General features: G+C 39.9%; 1 protein-coding gene across 15 annotated transcripts in view; it reads left to right on the forward strand.

Annotated features, from left to right (window-relative positions):
• HUWE1 (HECT, UBA and WWE domain containing E3 ubiquitin protein ligase 1) overlaps window positions 1-18,858 on the forward strand; it is a 160,435-nt gene that overhangs the window by 100,115 nt on the left and 41,462 nt on the right. For 14 of the 15 annotated variants that reach the window (XM_071220274.1, XM_071220275.1, XM_071220273.1 and 11 more), the window contains 16 exons: window positions 366-603; window positions 991-1,221; window positions 2,219-2,341; window positions 2,825-2,920; window positions 3,482-3,751; window positions 5,139-5,291; window positions 6,920-7,047; window positions 7,221-7,302; window positions 7,963-8,139; window positions 8,631-8,790; window positions 9,079-9,437; window positions 11,865-12,060; window positions 13,174-13,341; window positions 14,615-14,760; window positions 15,190-15,253; window positions 16,787-17,001. In XM_071220274.1, the coding sequence (XP_071076375.1) occupies window positions 366-603; window positions 991-1,221; window positions 2,219-2,341; window positions 2,825-2,920; window positions 3,482-3,751; window positions 5,139-5,291; window positions 6,920-7,047; window positions 7,221-7,302; window positions 7,963-8,139; window positions 8,631-8,790; window positions 9,079-9,437; window positions 11,865-12,060; window positions 13,174-13,341; window positions 14,615-14,760; window positions 15,190-15,253; window positions 16,787-17,001 (2,806 nt within the window). The remainder of the gene's footprint in view (window positions 1-365; window positions 604-990; window positions 1,222-2,218; window positions 2,342-2,824; window positions 2,921-3,481; window positions 3,752-5,138; window positions 5,292-6,919; window positions 7,048-7,220; window positions 7,303-7,962; window positions 8,140-8,630; window positions 8,791-9,078; window positions 9,438-11,864; window positions 12,061-13,173; window positions 13,342-14,614; window positions 14,761-15,189; window positions 15,254-16,786; window positions 17,002-18,858) is intronic. The other variant, XM_071220276.1, reaches the window with a different exon arrangement.

Raw genomic sequence — 18,858 nt, forward strand, 5'->3', positions numbered from 1 at the left:
ATGATCTTTTTTTTTTGCATCTCTTGGTCAGAATTTTAAGGTAAATTTCACATTTTTGTTTGTTTTGACTTTAAAACGTAATCCTAGAAAAGGTAATCATTTTGCAGTATATATGTGTATCTATGACATTGTACATCTTAAGCTTACATATGTTATGTTATATGTCAGTAATATCTCAAAAAAGCTACGGTGAAGACCAGAGAAGTTAAAGCTAATAAATAATGGACAGATGGAAGCAGTAGCTCCAAGAGGAGGGACACGTAGTGCCAATATAAAGACTGGGAACCTATCAAATGTCTTTTCTGCCACCACCCCATGTAAAATACTAATGTTCTCTCTCCATACTTTCTCTTACTTGAATTTAGAACTTTCAACTGGGCTCTCTCTATGGGTGGCAAAGTTCCTGTTGCTGAAGGATTAGAACATTCAGACTTACCTGATGGCACAGGAGAATTCCTAGATGCCTGGCTTATGCTGGTGGAAAAGATGGTGAATCCTACCACGGTGCTTGAATCTCCACATTCACTGCCTGCCAAATTGCCCGGAAGTGTCCAGAATTTTCCACAATTCAGTGCCCTTCGTTTCCTTGTGGTCACTCAGAAAGTGAGTATTCAGCATTCTAAAACCAAGGGGAATTTCTTGTGCTGATAGGTAGCTCCCATTCTGTTTTGTCCTCCTTAATGAAATAACTTGGATTATTGGAAAACCATTAGATTCTACTCCCAGATAGGGCTGCATTTCAGATGGGGATAGAAATCATTTGAAAATTTTCTGTGGTGTACACATTTGAACTCTAAACTTCAGATGGGTACTTCCAGGTTGGAGTAAATGCCCCTTCTGTGCTTCCTGGGCCCCCTCAGTACTGACCTAGGATTTTATTGGCAGGAACTGGTTGTGGAAAGGCTATCCCCATAGGTCTTTGGCTTACTCCTCACAGGACTTTGAATTGAGACAAAATGATTTTCACAAATCTTTTCAAATGATGTATAGGCAGCGTTTACTTGCATCAAGAACCTGTGGAACCGGAAACCCCTGAAAGTATATGGTGGGCGAATGGCTGAGTCCATGCTTGCCATCCTGTGCCACATCCTCCGAGGAGAGCCTGTAATTCGAGAGAGACTGAGCAAAGAGAAGGAGGGGTCTCGGGGAGAAGAGGATACAGGGCAAGAGGAAGGTGGCTCCCGCCGAGATCCTCAAGTCAACCAGCAACAATTGCAACAGGTAGAATGCTCACCTGATACTCCAGGGCCCAGACTTTGCACCTGATAGAGTGCAATGCTTGTGTGTTTTCTAAGTTTACATGTCACTAAGTGCCTGGTCCTCTTAGCCAGGAGATAGATTTAAATTTGCTCTTTCCCTTAGAGCTTATTTTTTCATCTTTAAACAAACACATAAACCACGTTTTGGAAATTCTGAGCTAGAAGGTTAGGGGGAGAAGCACTTACAAACCTGACATTTCAACCTTGAAAGAGTATTTAGCATATTCCTCTCAGAATTTGTGTGTTCTCTTTATATCCTGTTCAAATACGTCTTCAGTATGTACAGGCTACATTTTTATTGTGATAGTAATAAATGTTCACTTTAAGAAAATGTAAAAATACAGCAAAATATTTTTGAAAGAAATTCATAATGTCACCATGTAGGATAATTGTTTCTTTTTTTATTATTTAGTCCTATGCCTAATTCTTACATAGTTAACATGTAATATGTAGAATTATGCTGCCGTCATTAACAAAATGGGTTTTTTAATGTCTTAGGCATTCTTTTATTGTTGGATATTGATTTGCTTATTTGATGTTGTAAAGCTGTGGTATATAGTTTTTTGTACAAGCCTTTCTGTACATTTTATGATTATATACTATTGGTAGAAATCAGGCTCTTGTTCTGTTGCCAGTTTGATTTTCAGAAAAGTGGGACCAATTTTTGCTTATCTGTGATTTTCAAATTAGGATAATCTTGTTAATGATAATAACCATTGAACCCCATTTTCTTAGAGAATGGAACTGAGAATTATCTGCCTCATTGTGTGGCTCTAATGTTCGAATTCTGTGGAAGCACCAAATAGGTCCATTCATATTACCGGTCTTAACTTATAAATGTTCACAGTTCATATGAAGTTAGAAAAACTTGTTTCCATCTTGAAAGGGTTCCTTTCTTTTTAAAATGCATTTGGGTTTCTTTTTTACTGTGATTCTGAGATCCTGCATTCTTTTTATAGCTCATGGACATGGGCTTCACAAGGGAACATGCCATGGAGGCCCTGCTGAACACCAGCACCATGGAGCAGGCCACAGAGTACCTTCTAACTCACCCTCCCCCGATCATGGGAGGAGTTGTTCGGGTAAGTTGGCTCAGGGGCTCTAAACTTCTAGGACATTGGTTGGGCTGCTGACATGTTTTTCTCCTCGTGCTTCCGTCAGTGGTCATTCCTTCTCATTTTCAGACGTCTCTGTACCAAAGTTTTCTTTTCATGATAACTCTTCTAGCTCTAGAACGTAATGAGCAAAAGTTTCCTATCTCCTAGCCATGCAAATTACTGGACTTCATGTGCAAAAAAACTCTTTTAAGTTATCCACAGTCAGAAAGCCATAGAAGAGACACTTCTTAGATGCAGAAAAGGTGGTCACATTAAAGCCCCCTTCTAATGCTTAATTTCATTGTGATTTTTTTCTCTCTGTTCTCACAGCGACCAGGTAAGCCTAGTTGGGTTTAATTCTAGAGAACAGGATTCAGAGCCCCTTATCTAAAGCTTAAGCACAGAGATGTCTGATCCCTTATCAGTTGGGGTATGTATATTGCTGGATTTTCTCTTGTCACTCTGTAGGATCTGAGTATGTCTGAAGAGGACCAGATGATGAGAGCTATTGCCATGTCTCTAGGGCAGGATATCCCAATGGATCAAAGGGCAGAGTCACCTGAGGTAACTAAAACATAGGGCATCCAAAAGGGTCTGACACATTAATCTTAGTATTTCTATGAATATTCGCCTACTACTGCAAAGTAATTGATAAAATTAAAATCTAAAGACTGACATGGGGGTACTCATTTATCCCAACCTTGCCTCACTGATCTACTGAGGCTTTTGAGGCTTTGCTCTTTATTGTCAAATAGGAGGCCCAAAATGTACTTAGGACGCATTAGGCCAGACTTGGCTGTCTATTTTTCAGTAACAGTTGCTCTGTTTGCTATACTGGCAGAGAATGCAGGACAATGTCTGCAAACCATTTTGTAGGGTGTAATGTAGGATATTGTGAATGGGTTGGCGGTGCTTCAGGGGATAGAGGTGTCCTGCTTTTCTTTGTCTTGCCTTAGCTTTTGTGGCTGCCTTCGTACTCACTGACACACTCTAATGAACGTATCACCCGTTTGAGGAAAAGGTAGAGGGTATTCATATGATAGGGCAAATACATTCTTAGACCCTTCCTCATATTTCTTCATTCAATTCTTCCATGTGCTATCACTCTTTCTTCCCTGCCTCCAGGAAGTTGCTTGCCGGAAGGAGGAGGAGGAACGGAAAGCTCGGGAAAAGCAGGAAGAGGAAGAGGCTAAATGTCTAGAGAAGTTCCAGGATGCTGATCCCTTGGAGCAAGATGAGCTGCACACTTTCACGGATACCATGTTGCCAGGTTGCTTCCACCTTCTCGATGAGCTGCCGGACACAGTGTACCGGGTGTGTGATCTGATTATGACGGCAATAAAACGTAATGGAGCAGACTATCGAGACATGATTCTGAAGCAAGTAGTCAATCAGGTAAGCTCTTCAGGGGTCAAAAGAGAGTAGTATATAAAGTGGTTTTCTTACCATCTATCAAAACCTAATTTCTTTAAAAAATATTTTTACATTTTACACAATCTGGATGTATATTCTCTCTTTGAATTCTTTAGATATGATAATCTAGCTCTATTTTCAGTGTTCCTGCAAAAAGTAAATTAACTACTTCACAAAAATGTCTTTGAAAGGAAAAACAAATCTCTATTTCTGGGCATTTCTTCCTAGAATCATCTTAAATGTTCAAAATGTGCCTTATGCCTGAGCCCAGTTAGGCCCCCTGGACTAAGAGGGAATAAATGTTTTTTTCTCCCCTTAGGCAACAACCACTTTGACAAATGAGTCCCCCATCCCGACCAATAGTTGTGACCTGGTGTTTATCTTTTTTCTGTACATTTTTATTTATTTATTTATTTATTTTTAGACAGAGGGGAAAGGAGGGGGAGAAACATCAATGTGTGGTTGTCTCTCACACGCCACTCACCCGGGGACCTGGCCCACAAGCCAGGCATGTTCCCTTTCTGGGAATCAACCAGTGACCCTTTGGTTCGCAGGTCTCCACTCAATCCACTCAGCCAGGGCTATCTTTTTCAGCAGTGTTTTTCCTCATTATGAAATTAATGTATCTAGTTGTAGAAGTAGGATAAGAAATACATTCTCTCAATCCCCACACAGATAGCCAGTTCATATTTTGGTGGTATGTTCTTTACTATTTTTTACTATTCATGTACTCATACTAAAGTTAAGAAGCAGAGAAAGAAATCAAAAGTGGTACACAAAATCATAACTTTCGTGTATGGAAACATCATAAAAGTAAAGACAAACTGGATAAGCCATTACTTTTCACAAGCTATGACCAAGATTTAGTTTCCTTTAATCTATATTAAAAGCATATAGAAATAATTTTAAGAAAACTAAAACCTTAATAGAAAAGAACAATTATATAAAATTCATTACAAGAAATTTAACAGGCAAACTAAAGCAAGACCAAGATTTCTAACATTCTAGATTTTTGTTTTTAGTTCTGGGGCAGCATATAGTGAAGGATCACTGGTGGAAGCATAAGTTGGTAGAATCTTTGTGGGGTTGACTATGCATCACAAATTTTTTAAATATTTGTTTCCTTTGCCTTAGAATTTAAGCTTCTTGTAATCTAGTTTAAGAAAATAATCTTTAGAGATTGTCCTATAGTAGCATACATCTTCTTTTAATACAAACATTAAGTCTCAATAATAAATATATTATTATTTTCCCACCCTCCTTTGGCAGATGTGTTGAGGATGGAGTATTTTGCAAAATTGAGAATGTTTTGACAAACCTTATCATATTCTGTCTACAGTTATCTGACTTGGCCACTGTGCTTTTCCAGGTGTGGGAAGCTGCTGATGTATTAATCAAAGCTGCTCTTCCTCTGACAACAAGCGACACAAAAACTGTGTCAGAGTGGATCAGTCAGATGGCCACCCTGCCCCAGGCATCCAATTTGGCTACTAGAATCTTGCTTTTAACACTGCTTTTTGAGGTAAGATTTAGATCTTTTCGTCTCTCTGATTCATTCATCAGAGAATTATTGAACACCTATTATTTGAGACCTTGAAGAAGGCAGAGAGAAATGTAAGGCATGATCTCTGCATTTCATGAGCCTACAGTTTCTAATAGGCTATAATGCACATAATCAAGTACAAAATACAGCATTCTGTGCGTGAATGGTATAAACCAGGGTTATCAAACTCATTTTCACCAGGGCCCACATCAGCCTCATGGTTGCCTTCAAAGGGCCGAAATAATTTCAGGACTATATAAATGTAACTACTCCTTAACTGTTAGGGAGTTGAAATTACATTTGGCCCTTTGAAGGCAACTGCATGGCTGATGTAGCCCCCCGGTGAAAATGAGTTTGACACCCCTGGTATAAACGATGACTTTGGGGACGGGCATGTACACGTTGCTTCTAGATGAGAGACAGGCTTCTTAGAACAAGTGTTAATTGAATTGAGTCTCAGAGGATTTGGGGGTAGTCATTAAAAGAGGTATTGTAGTTCTGTTGTGGAATACTTCTGGTCTCCCTGAGGAAACCTCTTAAGTGGCACCTAGAGTAGGGTAGCTGGTGAGAATTGGGTAATGGGCATTAGATGGAATCTGACTCATCTTTTGTACCTGGTCAGTCCGCAGATTCAGGGAAAAGTAATTTGGTCAGGATGTGTTTTGTTCCAACCAACATAGGAATTAGTAGGCAATTGATTTTGAACAAATGACTCTATGTCATCATATTTAATGGTAAAACCTGAACTTACGGGAGTAAACCCTTAACAGCAACTTGGGAGAAGGGTTCCATATATGTGTCAAATTATATGCCTATAGTCTTGGCGCTTTCCCTTAATGGTTGTTCTTATTATAGCATTTGTAAATAGGTCACAAAGTACAGAGTGCGGGTGTGGGAGGGGGGCGCAGCTCATAACATTATAATATAAAGAGAAGATCACAAGTAACAGTCCCGTATTTTCTTCTAGTCCTTTTTCTGTATATTTTAAAAAAATGGGATGAGACTATTTTAAAAGTGTTGTATTTTTCTCTCTGTATTATGAATATTTTTCCATGTCATGTATCGTTTCATATTTTGGACATCCCCTTGTTTATTTATGAAATTTCCCGTTGTTGGACATTTAAGTTACTTCCAGTGGTTTCCTGTTCTAAGTAACATTTTAGTGTAGCCCCTGTAGGGGGAACCTTTTACTGGGTTGGTGTGTTGAATTATTCCATCTTCCTTGAAAGATTTTAAAGGTTCTCTGTCAATCAGAAGTTTCTCAACTTCAACATAGTTAATTCTGTATAGTCTAGATGATAATCCTTAATGATATTAGTGATAGTAATAAGAGTTTCCATATTAAGTACATATGGAATGTGTCAGGCATTGTGTTGGGCACTTTGAATATACAGTCTTGTTTAATCATCACAATTACCTGAAGGTAGAAATTATTACTTCCTTTAATCTGTGAGGAAACAAAGGCCTAGAGAATTTGAGTAACTCATCTCATATCACACAGCTGGCACATGTAGAGGTGGAATTTGAATTTAATTCTGTGTTCACCCCTGTGATTACTGAATAGAAGTTGGTGTTTGTTTTCTTTTTTCCTTTGATTAATCAATCAGGAGTTGAAGCTGCCTTGTGCTTGGGTGGTTGAATCTAGTGGCATCCTTAATGTCCTAATCAAACTCTTGGAAGTGGTTCAGCCCTGCCTACAGGCCGCCAAGGAGCAAAAGGAGGTCCAGACCCCAAAGTGAGTGGCCCTGTATCTCCTTTCACTTCTGTTTTCTGGGGCATATATGGGACAGATTGTGGGTACCTTTTGTGGTTTGAAAATTGTGAGATGCCTGATGAAGTCAAGAAAACTTTACCATGTTGTATATGGGTTTCTGGCTTGCTCAGAGTAAATCATTTCTCCATTTGTAGGTGGATCACCCCAGTGTTGCTCCTGATTGATTTCTATGAAAAGACAGCCATCTCCTCAAAAAGGAGAGCCCAAATGACTAAGGTACATAATATAGTATATATGGTTGACACAGCTGCTTGACTTCTTCCAGCAAGAGCAAGTCATCAGAGAGTACGAGACAGTGGTAAAGAATATGAAGCTCTCGGATCAAGGAATAAATCTCTTGAGGGATATTGATAGCTAGATTTCTCTTCTGAATGAAGTGTTAGAATTATTTTTTATGGAGCATCTTGGTAAAGGGCCCAAGAACTTAACCTGGAGGTAGAAGTTCAAGAAGGGTCCAGAAGAGGAGTGGCTCTTCTGTTACGTAAAGGACTGAGTGTACAGCAATTCCTCCAAAAGGAAATGCTCCTAATATGCAGATTATGTATGTCAGTTATCTCAGTACCTTCTCAGAAACAGAAGTTTTGTCTTAGTACATCTAAAGTAATGTTCCCCTTTTGTGGAAAACAGTTGGAAACAAAAGGAAAGCAGAGGAATCACAGGACAAGGGTATAAGGGGTCTTGTGCCTATGGAGAGGCTGAGGAATAGGAGGGTTAATGTATACAAAAATACCTCTCTTGGTTCTCAAGATATACCAAAGGTTCAGTGTATTTCTTTTTCCTGGATTAACTTTAGCAATGAACACTGATGAAGTTAATATTTACTCTTACAACCAACCTTGTAGAAAACATAAAGAAATTTTGTGCTGTTATATTTAGTACTTACAGTCCAACAACAACAACTGGCGCTGGTTTGATGACCGCTCTGGGCGTTGGTGTAGTTACAGTGCAAGCAACAACAGCACTATTGATTCTGCCTGGAAGTCTGGAGAGACAAGTGTTCGTTTCACTGCGGGCCGAAGAAGATACACTGTGCAGTTCACTACAATGGTTCAGGTACATGCGCATTCAGTGCTGTAAACTTTATTACAAAGAGGGGAAGAAGCTGGGTACATCTTTCGGTTTCCCGCCTCCTGAAGCAGCAGTCCTGATGTGTGTTATAAGGAACACTATTAACATGCCGCTACAAAATTGGGTATGGTTTTCAGAGAACTGAGTCTTACTCGGTCATCGGGTACACCATGGGTCTGTGGCAATTTGATACTGTCCCACCTGGGAATGATTTTAATTGTTTATTCAAGGATTAGGGAATGGGTGGGGACGGTGTCTGCTCTGTTGACAAGTATACAACTCATTTTGGGCCATGTGTATTCCTCTCTCCTTCCTGGGAGCCTTCGTGCTTTCTCTTGGTAAATGATAGGGATGGTATAAATTGTCAGGGCTCCTTACTATTGAAGCAGTTTGCCTGGGAGTTCTAATACCTGCCCCCCAATAGTTGCTCTTTTTCCTTTTTTGATAGAGATGTTTCGCTCTGCTTGAATTACCAGGTTAATGAAGAAACAGGGAACAGACGCCCTGTGATGCTAACTCTCCTGAGGGTCCCACGGCTGAATAAAAACTCTAAAAATAGCAATGGACAGGAACTAGAGAAGACACTAGAAGAAAGCAAAGAAATGGATATCAAGCGTAAAGAAAATAAAGGCAATGGTATGGACATAGTTTTGAATCTTTCAAGGCATGTTTTACAGGGAACTAGTGTGCCTCTACAGCTTAAGTTCTGGCCAATTTCATTGTCATTTCTTATCAGATTGCTTGGTGACTTAAAAGATATACAGTCATCCTTTTTGTATGTGTTTTCATCGGGTCTTAGAATTGGTATTTGGTATGTTTCTCTTCACAGGGCCCAAGTGCTTGACTGGTTACTTAGGAAGGAAGGAGAGGTGTGGGTGGAAATGTCAAGTTAAACTGTCTGAACTCTCACTTTCCCATTTGTAGATACACCGTTGGCCCCAGAGAACACAAATACTGAAAAGGAGACAAGCCTGGAAGAAACAAAAATGGGGGACATCTTGATCCAGGGCCTGACAGAGGATATGGTGACTGTTTTAATCCGGGCCTGTGTGAGCATGCTAGGAGTCCCTGTGGACCCAGACACTTTGCATGCCACCCTTCGCCTCTGCCTGAGGCTCACCCGAGACCACAAATATGCCATGATGTTTGCAGAGCTGAAGAGTACCCGCATGATCTTGAATTTGACCCAGAGCTCAGGCTTCAATGGGTTTACTCCCCTGGTCACCCTTCTCTTAAGACACATTATTGAGGACCCCTGCACCCTCCGTCATACCATGGAAAAGGTGAGTCTTTTGGTGTGCAGTGCTGATTTAGCTTTATATCATACTTTTGTTCTCCTTGGTCTCAGAACAGATAGACTTGGTTCTTCTTAGGGTCTGTAGCTAGATACGTATTATCGCAGCAAAATTTCCCAGTGTAGACTTCGGTGCTTGCTTAGACAGGGTAGATAATCTCGGTGAATGACATGAAAAAAGAACAAAAAATAGATTTTCTACCCTTAAATTTATTAGAGTAATAGCTCTTATCTAGTAAGTTGTCTCTGGTGATATAGGTTTCATGAACCAAAAACTGTTAATAAGGAATTCAGAATACCTTCCACCAAGTTCATGTCTTAAAGATCATCCCCATGTAGGAGTACTTCTCATGTGTTCACCTAAGAGCCATTTTCCAAACATTGTCTTTGCGGTTATAAAAGTAATAAAGTGTTTGGAATGTTTATGATTGCCAGACACTGGTAAGCTCTTTACACAAATACCCATTGTGCAGGTCAGAAAATTGAGGCTTACATGTTTCTTTCAGGAACTTAATATTAAGCAGTGGAAGAAATGTCAAAGTAGTTAGAAAAAATAAAAACATAACATCATTAAGACATAAATGGAGGGGTGGGGAGCAAACATCTTCCTAGTAAGGCTTCCTTCTGCTAATTGTCAGCAGTCATGTGAATGTTACTAGACTTCTCTTCTATTTTCCTCCCTTGGAACGTTGTTTCCCACATGTATAAATAAATGTTACAATATGCATTTTTGCGCATAGCTTTGTCACACATAAGATTATTTTTCTTAGAGCTTCATAGAAATTGAATCAAAAGTTATATTTTTTAACTCGTTTGCAGAAAGCTGGTACCACTGCATACATACGTGTACATGCATACATGCATGAGTATACATCTCACATTCTTCGGATAGTTCTTTCTCACCCAGCCTGTTCTATTTCACCTGACATGAGCAAAATCTAAAGGAGAGCTGTTAAAGGCAGCACCTGCACTGATCCCGGGTCAGGAAACAGCCCAACAAGGAAGAAAAACAAAATAGTTAAAATGTTTAAAGTTTATACAACTTTAAAAGTGCTGGGGAAAATAGAAGTTCTTGTTGGATGAGAGAAAACTCTGAGACTAAAGGAAGTTATACTTGGGGGTGTTGGGAGCAAAAGAAGGTCAGTGGCAATTTTAGCATACCAACTTGGCAAAATGTAAATGCTTGATAATATCCATTGCAGGTACGGGTGTGGAGAACCAGGCATACTCTTACTTTTGGTAGGAGTGGAAATTGGTGCAGCCACATTGGAGGGCAATTTGGTACTGTCAGTTTAAGATATCCTTTGACCTAGAAATTCTATGGCTAAGAATTTATAACTAAAGTCAAGTATGCCACGGTACATATACAAGAATGTTCACTGTAGAATTGTTTGTAATATCAAGAAACTAGAGATCTAATGTCCGGGAGAGGTCTGGATAAATAAATTGTGGCACATTTTTATAGTGAAATTACACTTTTCTTGTATTTAAAAAGTGAGGGTTTTGTGTGTTTTTAAATTGATTTTAGGGGGAAAGAGAAACATCGAATTTTCCCCCACTCATTTATGCATTTATTGGTATGTGCCCTGACCAGGAATCGAACCTGCAACCTTGGTGTATTGGGACAACGCTCTAACCAACTGAGCCACCCAGCCGGGTGGAGAGTCATTTTATAATTGCAGCCTGACAGGCAAGATATAGGGGTTAATATGCCAAAGTAAAGGGCATGGCTAGTTTGGTAAGAAAAGCATTAAGATTCCAAAAGATGTTTATTTTTGTGAACAGAGTTCACGAAGGAATAGATAATGGAAAATGCAGTGAAGTTGTTTTGTTTATACTTTCCTGTATTTTCCATGATTAGAAAGTTATTTTGTGAGAAGAGCAAAACCCAAATGGATATCTAAGCCCCGTGGTAGCAAGGCAAACAATCCATAAATAGTTTGATGTCTCCTGTGGCTATCATTATCCGAAACTGATTATTGGCTTTGAGGCATAAATAAAATGTTTAATTTTGTTGTTCTACATTGAGTGGATATCAACATTACATATTTTTTAGAGTTTGAACCATTCTGGTTTAAAACTAGGAAAGCATTTGGGGAGATTAGGAGCTGGAATGACCCATGGTTTAGATACATTTCCCAATTTCTCTAAAGATCACATGCCATCTGGTCTGACAATTGATCATTTGGGGATATGCTTAGTACTATAGCTTTTTTATAAACCACATTTTTTAATTGGGAAGGGATGGGACTTGAAAGACCAAGTTTTTCTTTCTCCCAAAAATCTAAAGCTGCCATCCACTGTCTTGAAGGAAGAGCTTGGTTAGTATTTTAACTCTTGGAAACTCTTCCTTGAATGTAATTGTGTTTTTAGAAAGTAGTCATTAATCAGCAGTGTTTCTCCCCCTCTTTACCAGGTTGTTCGCTCAGCAGCTACAAGCGGAGCTGGTAGTACTACTTCTGGTGTTGTGTCTGGCAGCCTCGGCTCTCGGGAGATCAACTACATCCTTCGTGTCCTTGGGCCAGCTGCGTGCCGCAATCCGGACATTTTCACAGAAGTGGCCAACTGCTGTATCCGCATTGCCCTTCCAGCCCCTCGAGGCTCAGGAACTGGTAAGTTTCCCATTCTTCTGTCATTTTGAGACATTGAAGTCTGTGGCCTAGTATAACTCCAGAGAGATTCTGTGAAGAGAGCTATAACTTGGAAGGCTTGCTTAGGCAAGTATTGGGACACTGGCTGGTTGATCACATGTGTCAGTTCAGAGGTATTTCAATAGCTTCTACAGTCCTTCCCTTTGTTAATCCCTGCGGGAGATACCAAGGATTCATCCACTCTAGTCCTCGCTTTCCAAGAACTCATCTCAGTGTGGCAGCAGGGCTTATATACAGTAGGTGGTTTACAGATTGAATGGGAATTGGGGAACACATGGACAAATGCCTCATGGTACAGTATGGAGTATACCATACCGGTATATTTTTGCCAAAAGTGTTTGGCCTGTACTTAATTATGAGGAAATAGTGAGATAAATAAATTGTGAGACATTTTGTGAGAAAACTAGCCAAAATTCTTCAAAAATATTAATGTAGTAAGAAGGAAAAAAAATGCAAAGATCTCCTAGATACAAGGAGACTAGAGAGGGATAACCACCAACAACCTTGATGGGATTTTGGGTCCAAATAAAGGAAATTTGGAGACATTTGAATACTGGCTGTTATTAGATAACATAAATGGTAAATTTTGGGGGTGTTACGATGGTATTGTGGTTATGTAGAAAAATATCCTTGATGGTAGGTGTGAGTAGACATACTTAGAGGTAGACAAATGGTGATTTAAGTTGAGGGGGGGCTAATTATTTTGAGAGCCTCTGTGTGCCTGACCCTGTGCTGGGCATGTATGGTCTCATTTAATCCTCATATTTCAAGAATGAGAACTTTGAGCTTTGTTGGCAGTAATTTGGCCATAGTCCTGTAATAGGACTGGATTTTAAAACAAAGCCTCCCCAACTACAAAGCCTATACTCTTTTTACCATTTGGTACAGCTATATTAAATCCTGTGGTACTTAGGGAAGGTAAAACTCAGATTTTTGATAGGCTACTTGAACATTGGAAATGGCCCCCTGTCCCAAGCCTGTATATTATGTAAGCCCCCTTCTAAGTCTTTATCAGTAACCAAGTGTGGGTACCAGTTCTCTATTGACTGATTTTTCTATCTAACTTTGGCTTAGCTTCAGATGATGAATTTGAGAATCTTAGAATTAAAGGCCCTAATGCTGTACAGCTGGTGAAAACAACCCCTTTGAAACCCTCACCTCTACCTGTCATTCCTGATACTATCAAGGAAGTGATCTACGACATGCTGAATGCCCTGGCTGCATACCATGCTCCAGAGGAAGGTATGTAGCTAGCCCACCACAGGAGGCTGGACACTTGGCCTGGATCGTTTCGATCAACGCATGAGCAACTCACTATGTGCCCATGCTCTGGGAATCAAGAATAATAAGCCACACAGTGCCCTTCTTTAAAGTAGCTAATAGTAATATAGCATGACAGATGCCAAAGTAGTGGCAAGTCCTAGAGCAAGGCACCGGACCTGGTGGAGGTTGGGCCTATAGAGAAGTTTCTTAGAATAAGTGTTTTCTGAAAGAAGTCTTAAGTGATAAAAATAAGGAGATTACCAGAGTTTTGACATAGGAGAATACATCCTATCCAGGAGGAAAAATGATCAACGATTATAAAGGAGATAATAGCATCTCGTTAGCAGGTTGAAAATAAAATACCAGGAAGTCTCTTATATTTTCACTCTCAGAAACAAAACATCTTTATTACCCAAAAAGCTGGGAACAGTATTAGAAGATGTAGCTAGGCTTCTTGACCTTTGAGATCACCATCTCAGTCTATCGTTATTCCTAGTTAAATGCATGTAAGTACCGGGAAATTCATGAATGAATTGGTTGGAACCCATGGTTCCATTCCAGTAAAGTCCTTCTGGGTTTTATTCAGGATATCTTCATTTGCTAGGTATCACAGGATTGCCAGAAATTGATGAATACTCCCTTTAGTAAGTCAGGAAAATGTGAGTCTTTTACTTCGATGCTTTTATCCATACAGCACTCTGATGCAGAGCCCCTAGCTCCTACAACCACAGAATCTTTAACCAACCTTCTATGTCCCCCCACAAAAACAATAATTTAGCTATAGCAGCCACTTACTGACCTTCCCACTGTACCGGACATAATACCAGGTGTGTTCATTTAAGCTTCGTGTAGTGACAGCCAAGGAAAGTAAGGAGATGCAATTAATTGCCTTTGTTCACAAAACTGGTTAGTGATAGAACGAGGCCTTCAACCTTGCTTGGTTACACAGCAGGTCCTTGAATAAAGTCATTTTGTTATAAGGTTGATGAGATGCCTTAGGAATTTTACTCTTATTTATATCAATTAGCCTGTGATAGAATTGATTTCATTAACATCATTTTTGCTTAAAGTCACAGAACCTATCAACAACATTAAGTGAGGACTTAACTGCTACATTTCTCCTCATTCTTGAGTGAAAGCCTAGCAATAGGACTATGCAAACAGTTATAGCAACTTGAACTGAAATTGTCCAAGCTGCCAAATAGGCACTAACATAGCACAGTTATAGAAGAGTTTTGTTTCGTTTTCCTAGCAGAAAAATCTGATCCTAAGGCTGGGGGTATGACTCAAGAGGTTGGCCAGCTCCTACAAGACATGGGCGATGATGTGTACCAGCAGTACCGGTCACTTACTCGTCAGAGCAGTGACTTTGATACACAGTCAGGTTTTGCCATTAATGTAAGTCAATTTCAACCTCCTACCTTCCTTCTCTCTTTCCAATACTTATGTGTTCTCAGTCTTCAGGGTTATGCCAGGGAAATTTCAAAGGTGTCAATTTTGATGTATCTGCACATTATATATTGCCTAAAAACTAAGGTGAAACGGGGGTGTTCCTGGGATTGTGTTTTCTATCCTTGGGTTGGAAATGTTTCCTTAATTCATTTTTCATTCTTTTCACCCTTTTCACCCTTTTCCCCCAATCTCCCAGTCACTAATAATGATGACTTCACACAGATTGTAGTATACAGGAGACTGGGGGAAGGTGGTTAAAAGATCAGCCAAAGACAGTTTGTAGCATTCACAACCAGTACCCTAGGAAGGAGTCTTACCATTTGGGGACAACTGTTTTGAAATTAATAATGGCTCAAGTGTTTTCTTCTTCCATAGAGTCAGGTCTTTGCTGCAGATGGTGCCTCCACTGAGACATCCACACCTGGGGCACCCCAAGAAGGTAACGGTTTGCTTTTCTCCCTCTTTTGTTCTAATTTCTTGAGGGCTACTTGAAAAAACTGGGTGTCTTGGACAGGGAGTAAGGGGGATACAAGCATAATTGTCAAGTATAGTTGTTTAAGTGAACTTTCTCAAGGTTGAGCTCAGTGTTCTGTAAATAAAGGGTTTCCGTATGCTAAAGTTAATGGAAATGTGACCTAACTAGCCCAATGATGGTTGCTATGGTAACCCTTTAGTTGTACTCTTTAAACCATTCCATATATTTCTTTTTTTGCTTAGAAACAGCTTTATTTAGTCAAATGCTTCTGCCATCTAGATTATGCCTTAGAAGTCAGGAAAGGAATAACCATAGACTCAGCTTCTAGGAGATGCCAAGCAAGGTACTAAGACACCTTCATTGTATTACCTTATTTAATTCAAAACAGCTCTTCGAGGACGGTCTTATTATCATTGCACTCCACAGACTGAAGTGGAGGATGTTAATTAAAAAGTAACTTACTAATAAATTTAAGGTCATGATTTGCCAACCCAGGTCTGGCAATTGAAAAACTGTTCAATTTTTTTTTTAATTTTTATTGTTACTCAATTACATTTGTGTGCCTTTTCTCCCCATCCCTCCACCCCACCCCAGCCGAACCCCCCTCCCTCCCCCACCTCCACCCTCCCCCTTGATTTTGTCCATGTTTCTTTTGATGGCTTCCGTGCGGGCTTTATAGAGCTTTGGTGCCAGTGACAGTATTCTACCTTTAAGGCTTGCATGGTGGATTCTTGCCTCCATCTCTGTCAGCAGAGCCCATTGGCCACTCACCAAGAATTAGAGAAATGTCATGCGGAGCAGTTCTAATGACAACTTTCAAGAGCTGTTACTCCTTGGAAAGTAAAGCTCTTTGAGACCTAAGTTGGGAAACATTGTACTTAATGTCACACTAGTCCCTGGAGATAAATCAAAAAGGCTATTAATTGGTAAAATATTCATTAGCTCACTTTAATGGACTCACTGCCCATCTGTAGTATATAGCACGGGTGATAGCAGTATCATTCCAGGGAAGCATTAGGCCCTTTGTGTAGCAGGCTATAGTAGACACCAAATTGAATCAGATCCCTTCCCTGCACTTAAAGAATGTTGCCTAGTGAGGGGAACCTGCAGCTGTTACAAGGTAACTGCTGGAAGGGAGGCATACTGGGATAAGGTATGGTGGGCACATGATATAATAGCATCTCAGAATGCTTGGATGAGACAGGATAGCATTTATAAAAGCAGTCAGCATTGTAGCTGAGCTAAATAAGTAAATAAGAGAAGGGCAATGGCGGGAGATGTATGAACAGGTGGGCAAAGCTCCTTCATGTACTATATCCACAGACTATGTCTGAGACCTGGGTCGTCCTACCTGTCTGTTCTTCCACTGCAGTATGAGGAGGGCATTCAGTTTGTACCAGTGGCCTGAATGGAGAAGTGGTTTTCTTTCTGCCCAAAGCTTGATTTCGCCAATATTCCAGTGTGGGATTGAACGCATATTTGGCTCTTTCTCAACAGTTTCAACTCCAGAGGAGTCTCGAGATGGAAAGAAAGATAAAGAAGGGGACCGGGCCTCAGAGGAAGGCAAACAGAAAGGCAAGGGCAGCAAACCTTTAATGCCCACCTCCACTATTCTTCGTCTTCTGGCAGAGTTGGTGAGGTCCTATGTTGGTATTGCTACCCTGATTGCCAACTACAGCTATACTGTGGGCCAGTCTGAGCTGATCAAAGAGGTAATATTTTCAACTTCTGCTTAAAGATTTTATACTATCATCACTTGGTAGCTACTGTGTGTTAGATGCTTTGCAAGGAACCCATGCATGTTAACCCAGTGATGAGAGAGGCAGTGGCCTCTTAAGACACATTAAAGAGCAAGGCCTTTTTCCCATAATGTGGAGCCATCAGGCTTAGCAGGGAATGCAATTTGTTGATTTGTTTTGTAGAAAGTTGCTTGGCCTACAGAGTAGACTCAAAAAGGCAACATTGGAATCAGATAAGTTAGGAATCTGACCTAATAACCTAGTACAGGATCTTGGTGAAGTTTGGAGAGGGTGGGGGTTAATTGAAGAGATGTTTTACACATAGAAATGGATAGGAATTGAATTTAAGAGGAAACTGAAGAGAAAATGTAGAATTTGAGAGCTACCTGTGGGTCACCTAAGGAAAGGTGTCTAGGAGACAGTGGGTTAAACCAAATACATAAGAAGATCGCTGTTGATCTTCCAGATATAACAGTATTAGTAATACAAGACATAATTTATATGTCCTGATATAGAATTATCTTCAGGTTAGATTTTTCAAGTGACAGCACTTTTAAAAACAATCTCTTGTTTCCATATATGTAAAAGGGGTGCCCAAGGACGTTTCTTAATTAAGGGGACTTTGTTTCGGGGGTCACAGTAATTTTATGGTTAATAAGCAGTAAAGGGTCTGAGGGTGGAGCAGCAGCAATAATGTTGCAAAGAATCTATGAAAGTAGCTGTCATTTTAAAGCTATTTTTACTTTAATTCAAGTTTTTAAAGCATATAATAATATGCTACCCTAAGTGATTTATCAGTTATTCTTTCTTGGATGACCACACCCAAATTAAATAAAACATTACAAATTCCACAAAAGCTACCCACTCAAACCTTCTTGCATCTCCCCCTCTACTTTGAGCTTCCATAAGTTCACCATTGTCTTCAGTTCTGTTAGTCTTAGATTGGTTTTTTGCATTTTATATGAATGGAATCTTAACAATACGTACTCATGTGTATCTGGCTTCTTTTTCAAGATTACTTTTTGTATGTGTGGTTTTAGTTTGTTTTCAGTGCTGTATAGAATTTCTCTTGGATGATATATGCCTAGGATTTGAATTGCTAGTCTGTTGAGCTTTAGCAAATGATGCCAAAAGCTTTCCAGAGTGGTTGTGTCCATTTATATTATCATTAGCACAGCATATGGAAGTTCAGAGTGTTTCACCTCCTTGCCACCACTCAGTATTTTTCATATTTTTAAAGATTTTATTTATTTATTATTAGACAGGTGGGAAGGGAGGGAGAAAAAGCGGGAGAAAAAATATCAATGTGTGGTTGCCTCTTGTATGCCCCCTACTGGGGACCTAGCCTGCAACACAGGCATGTGCCCTGACTGAAAATCAAACCAGCCACCCTTTGATTTTCAGGTCAGACCTCAATCCACTGAGCCACAGCAGCCAGGGCATTTTTCATGTTTAAAAATATATTTTATTGATTGTGCTATTACAGTTGTCTCTATTTTTTCCCCTTTGCCCCCCTCCACCCAGTACCCCCATTCCCTCTGGCAGTTTCCCCCCACCTTAGTTCACGTTTGGCTTCACATTTCCTATACTATTCTTAACCTGCCCCTGTCTTATTTTGTACCTACCAATTTGTGCTTCTTAATCCCTGCAATTTTTCCCCCATCCTCCCCTCCCCCCTGCCAGCTGATAACCCTCTAAGTGATCTCCATATCTCTGATTGATTCTGTTCCTGTTCTGCTTGGTTGTTTGGTTTGGGTTTATTGGATTCAGTTTTTGGTTGGTGTGAGTTTGTTGTTATTTTACTGTTCATAGTTTTTGATCTTCTATTTC

Source organism: Desmodus rotundus, chromosome X, assembly GCF_022682495.2.
Source record: "Desmodus rotundus isolate HL8 chromosome X, HLdesRot8A.1, whole genome shotgun sequence".
Classification (NCBI taxonomy): Eukaryota; Metazoa; Chordata; class Mammalia; order Chiroptera; family Phyllostomidae; genus Desmodus; species Desmodus rotundus.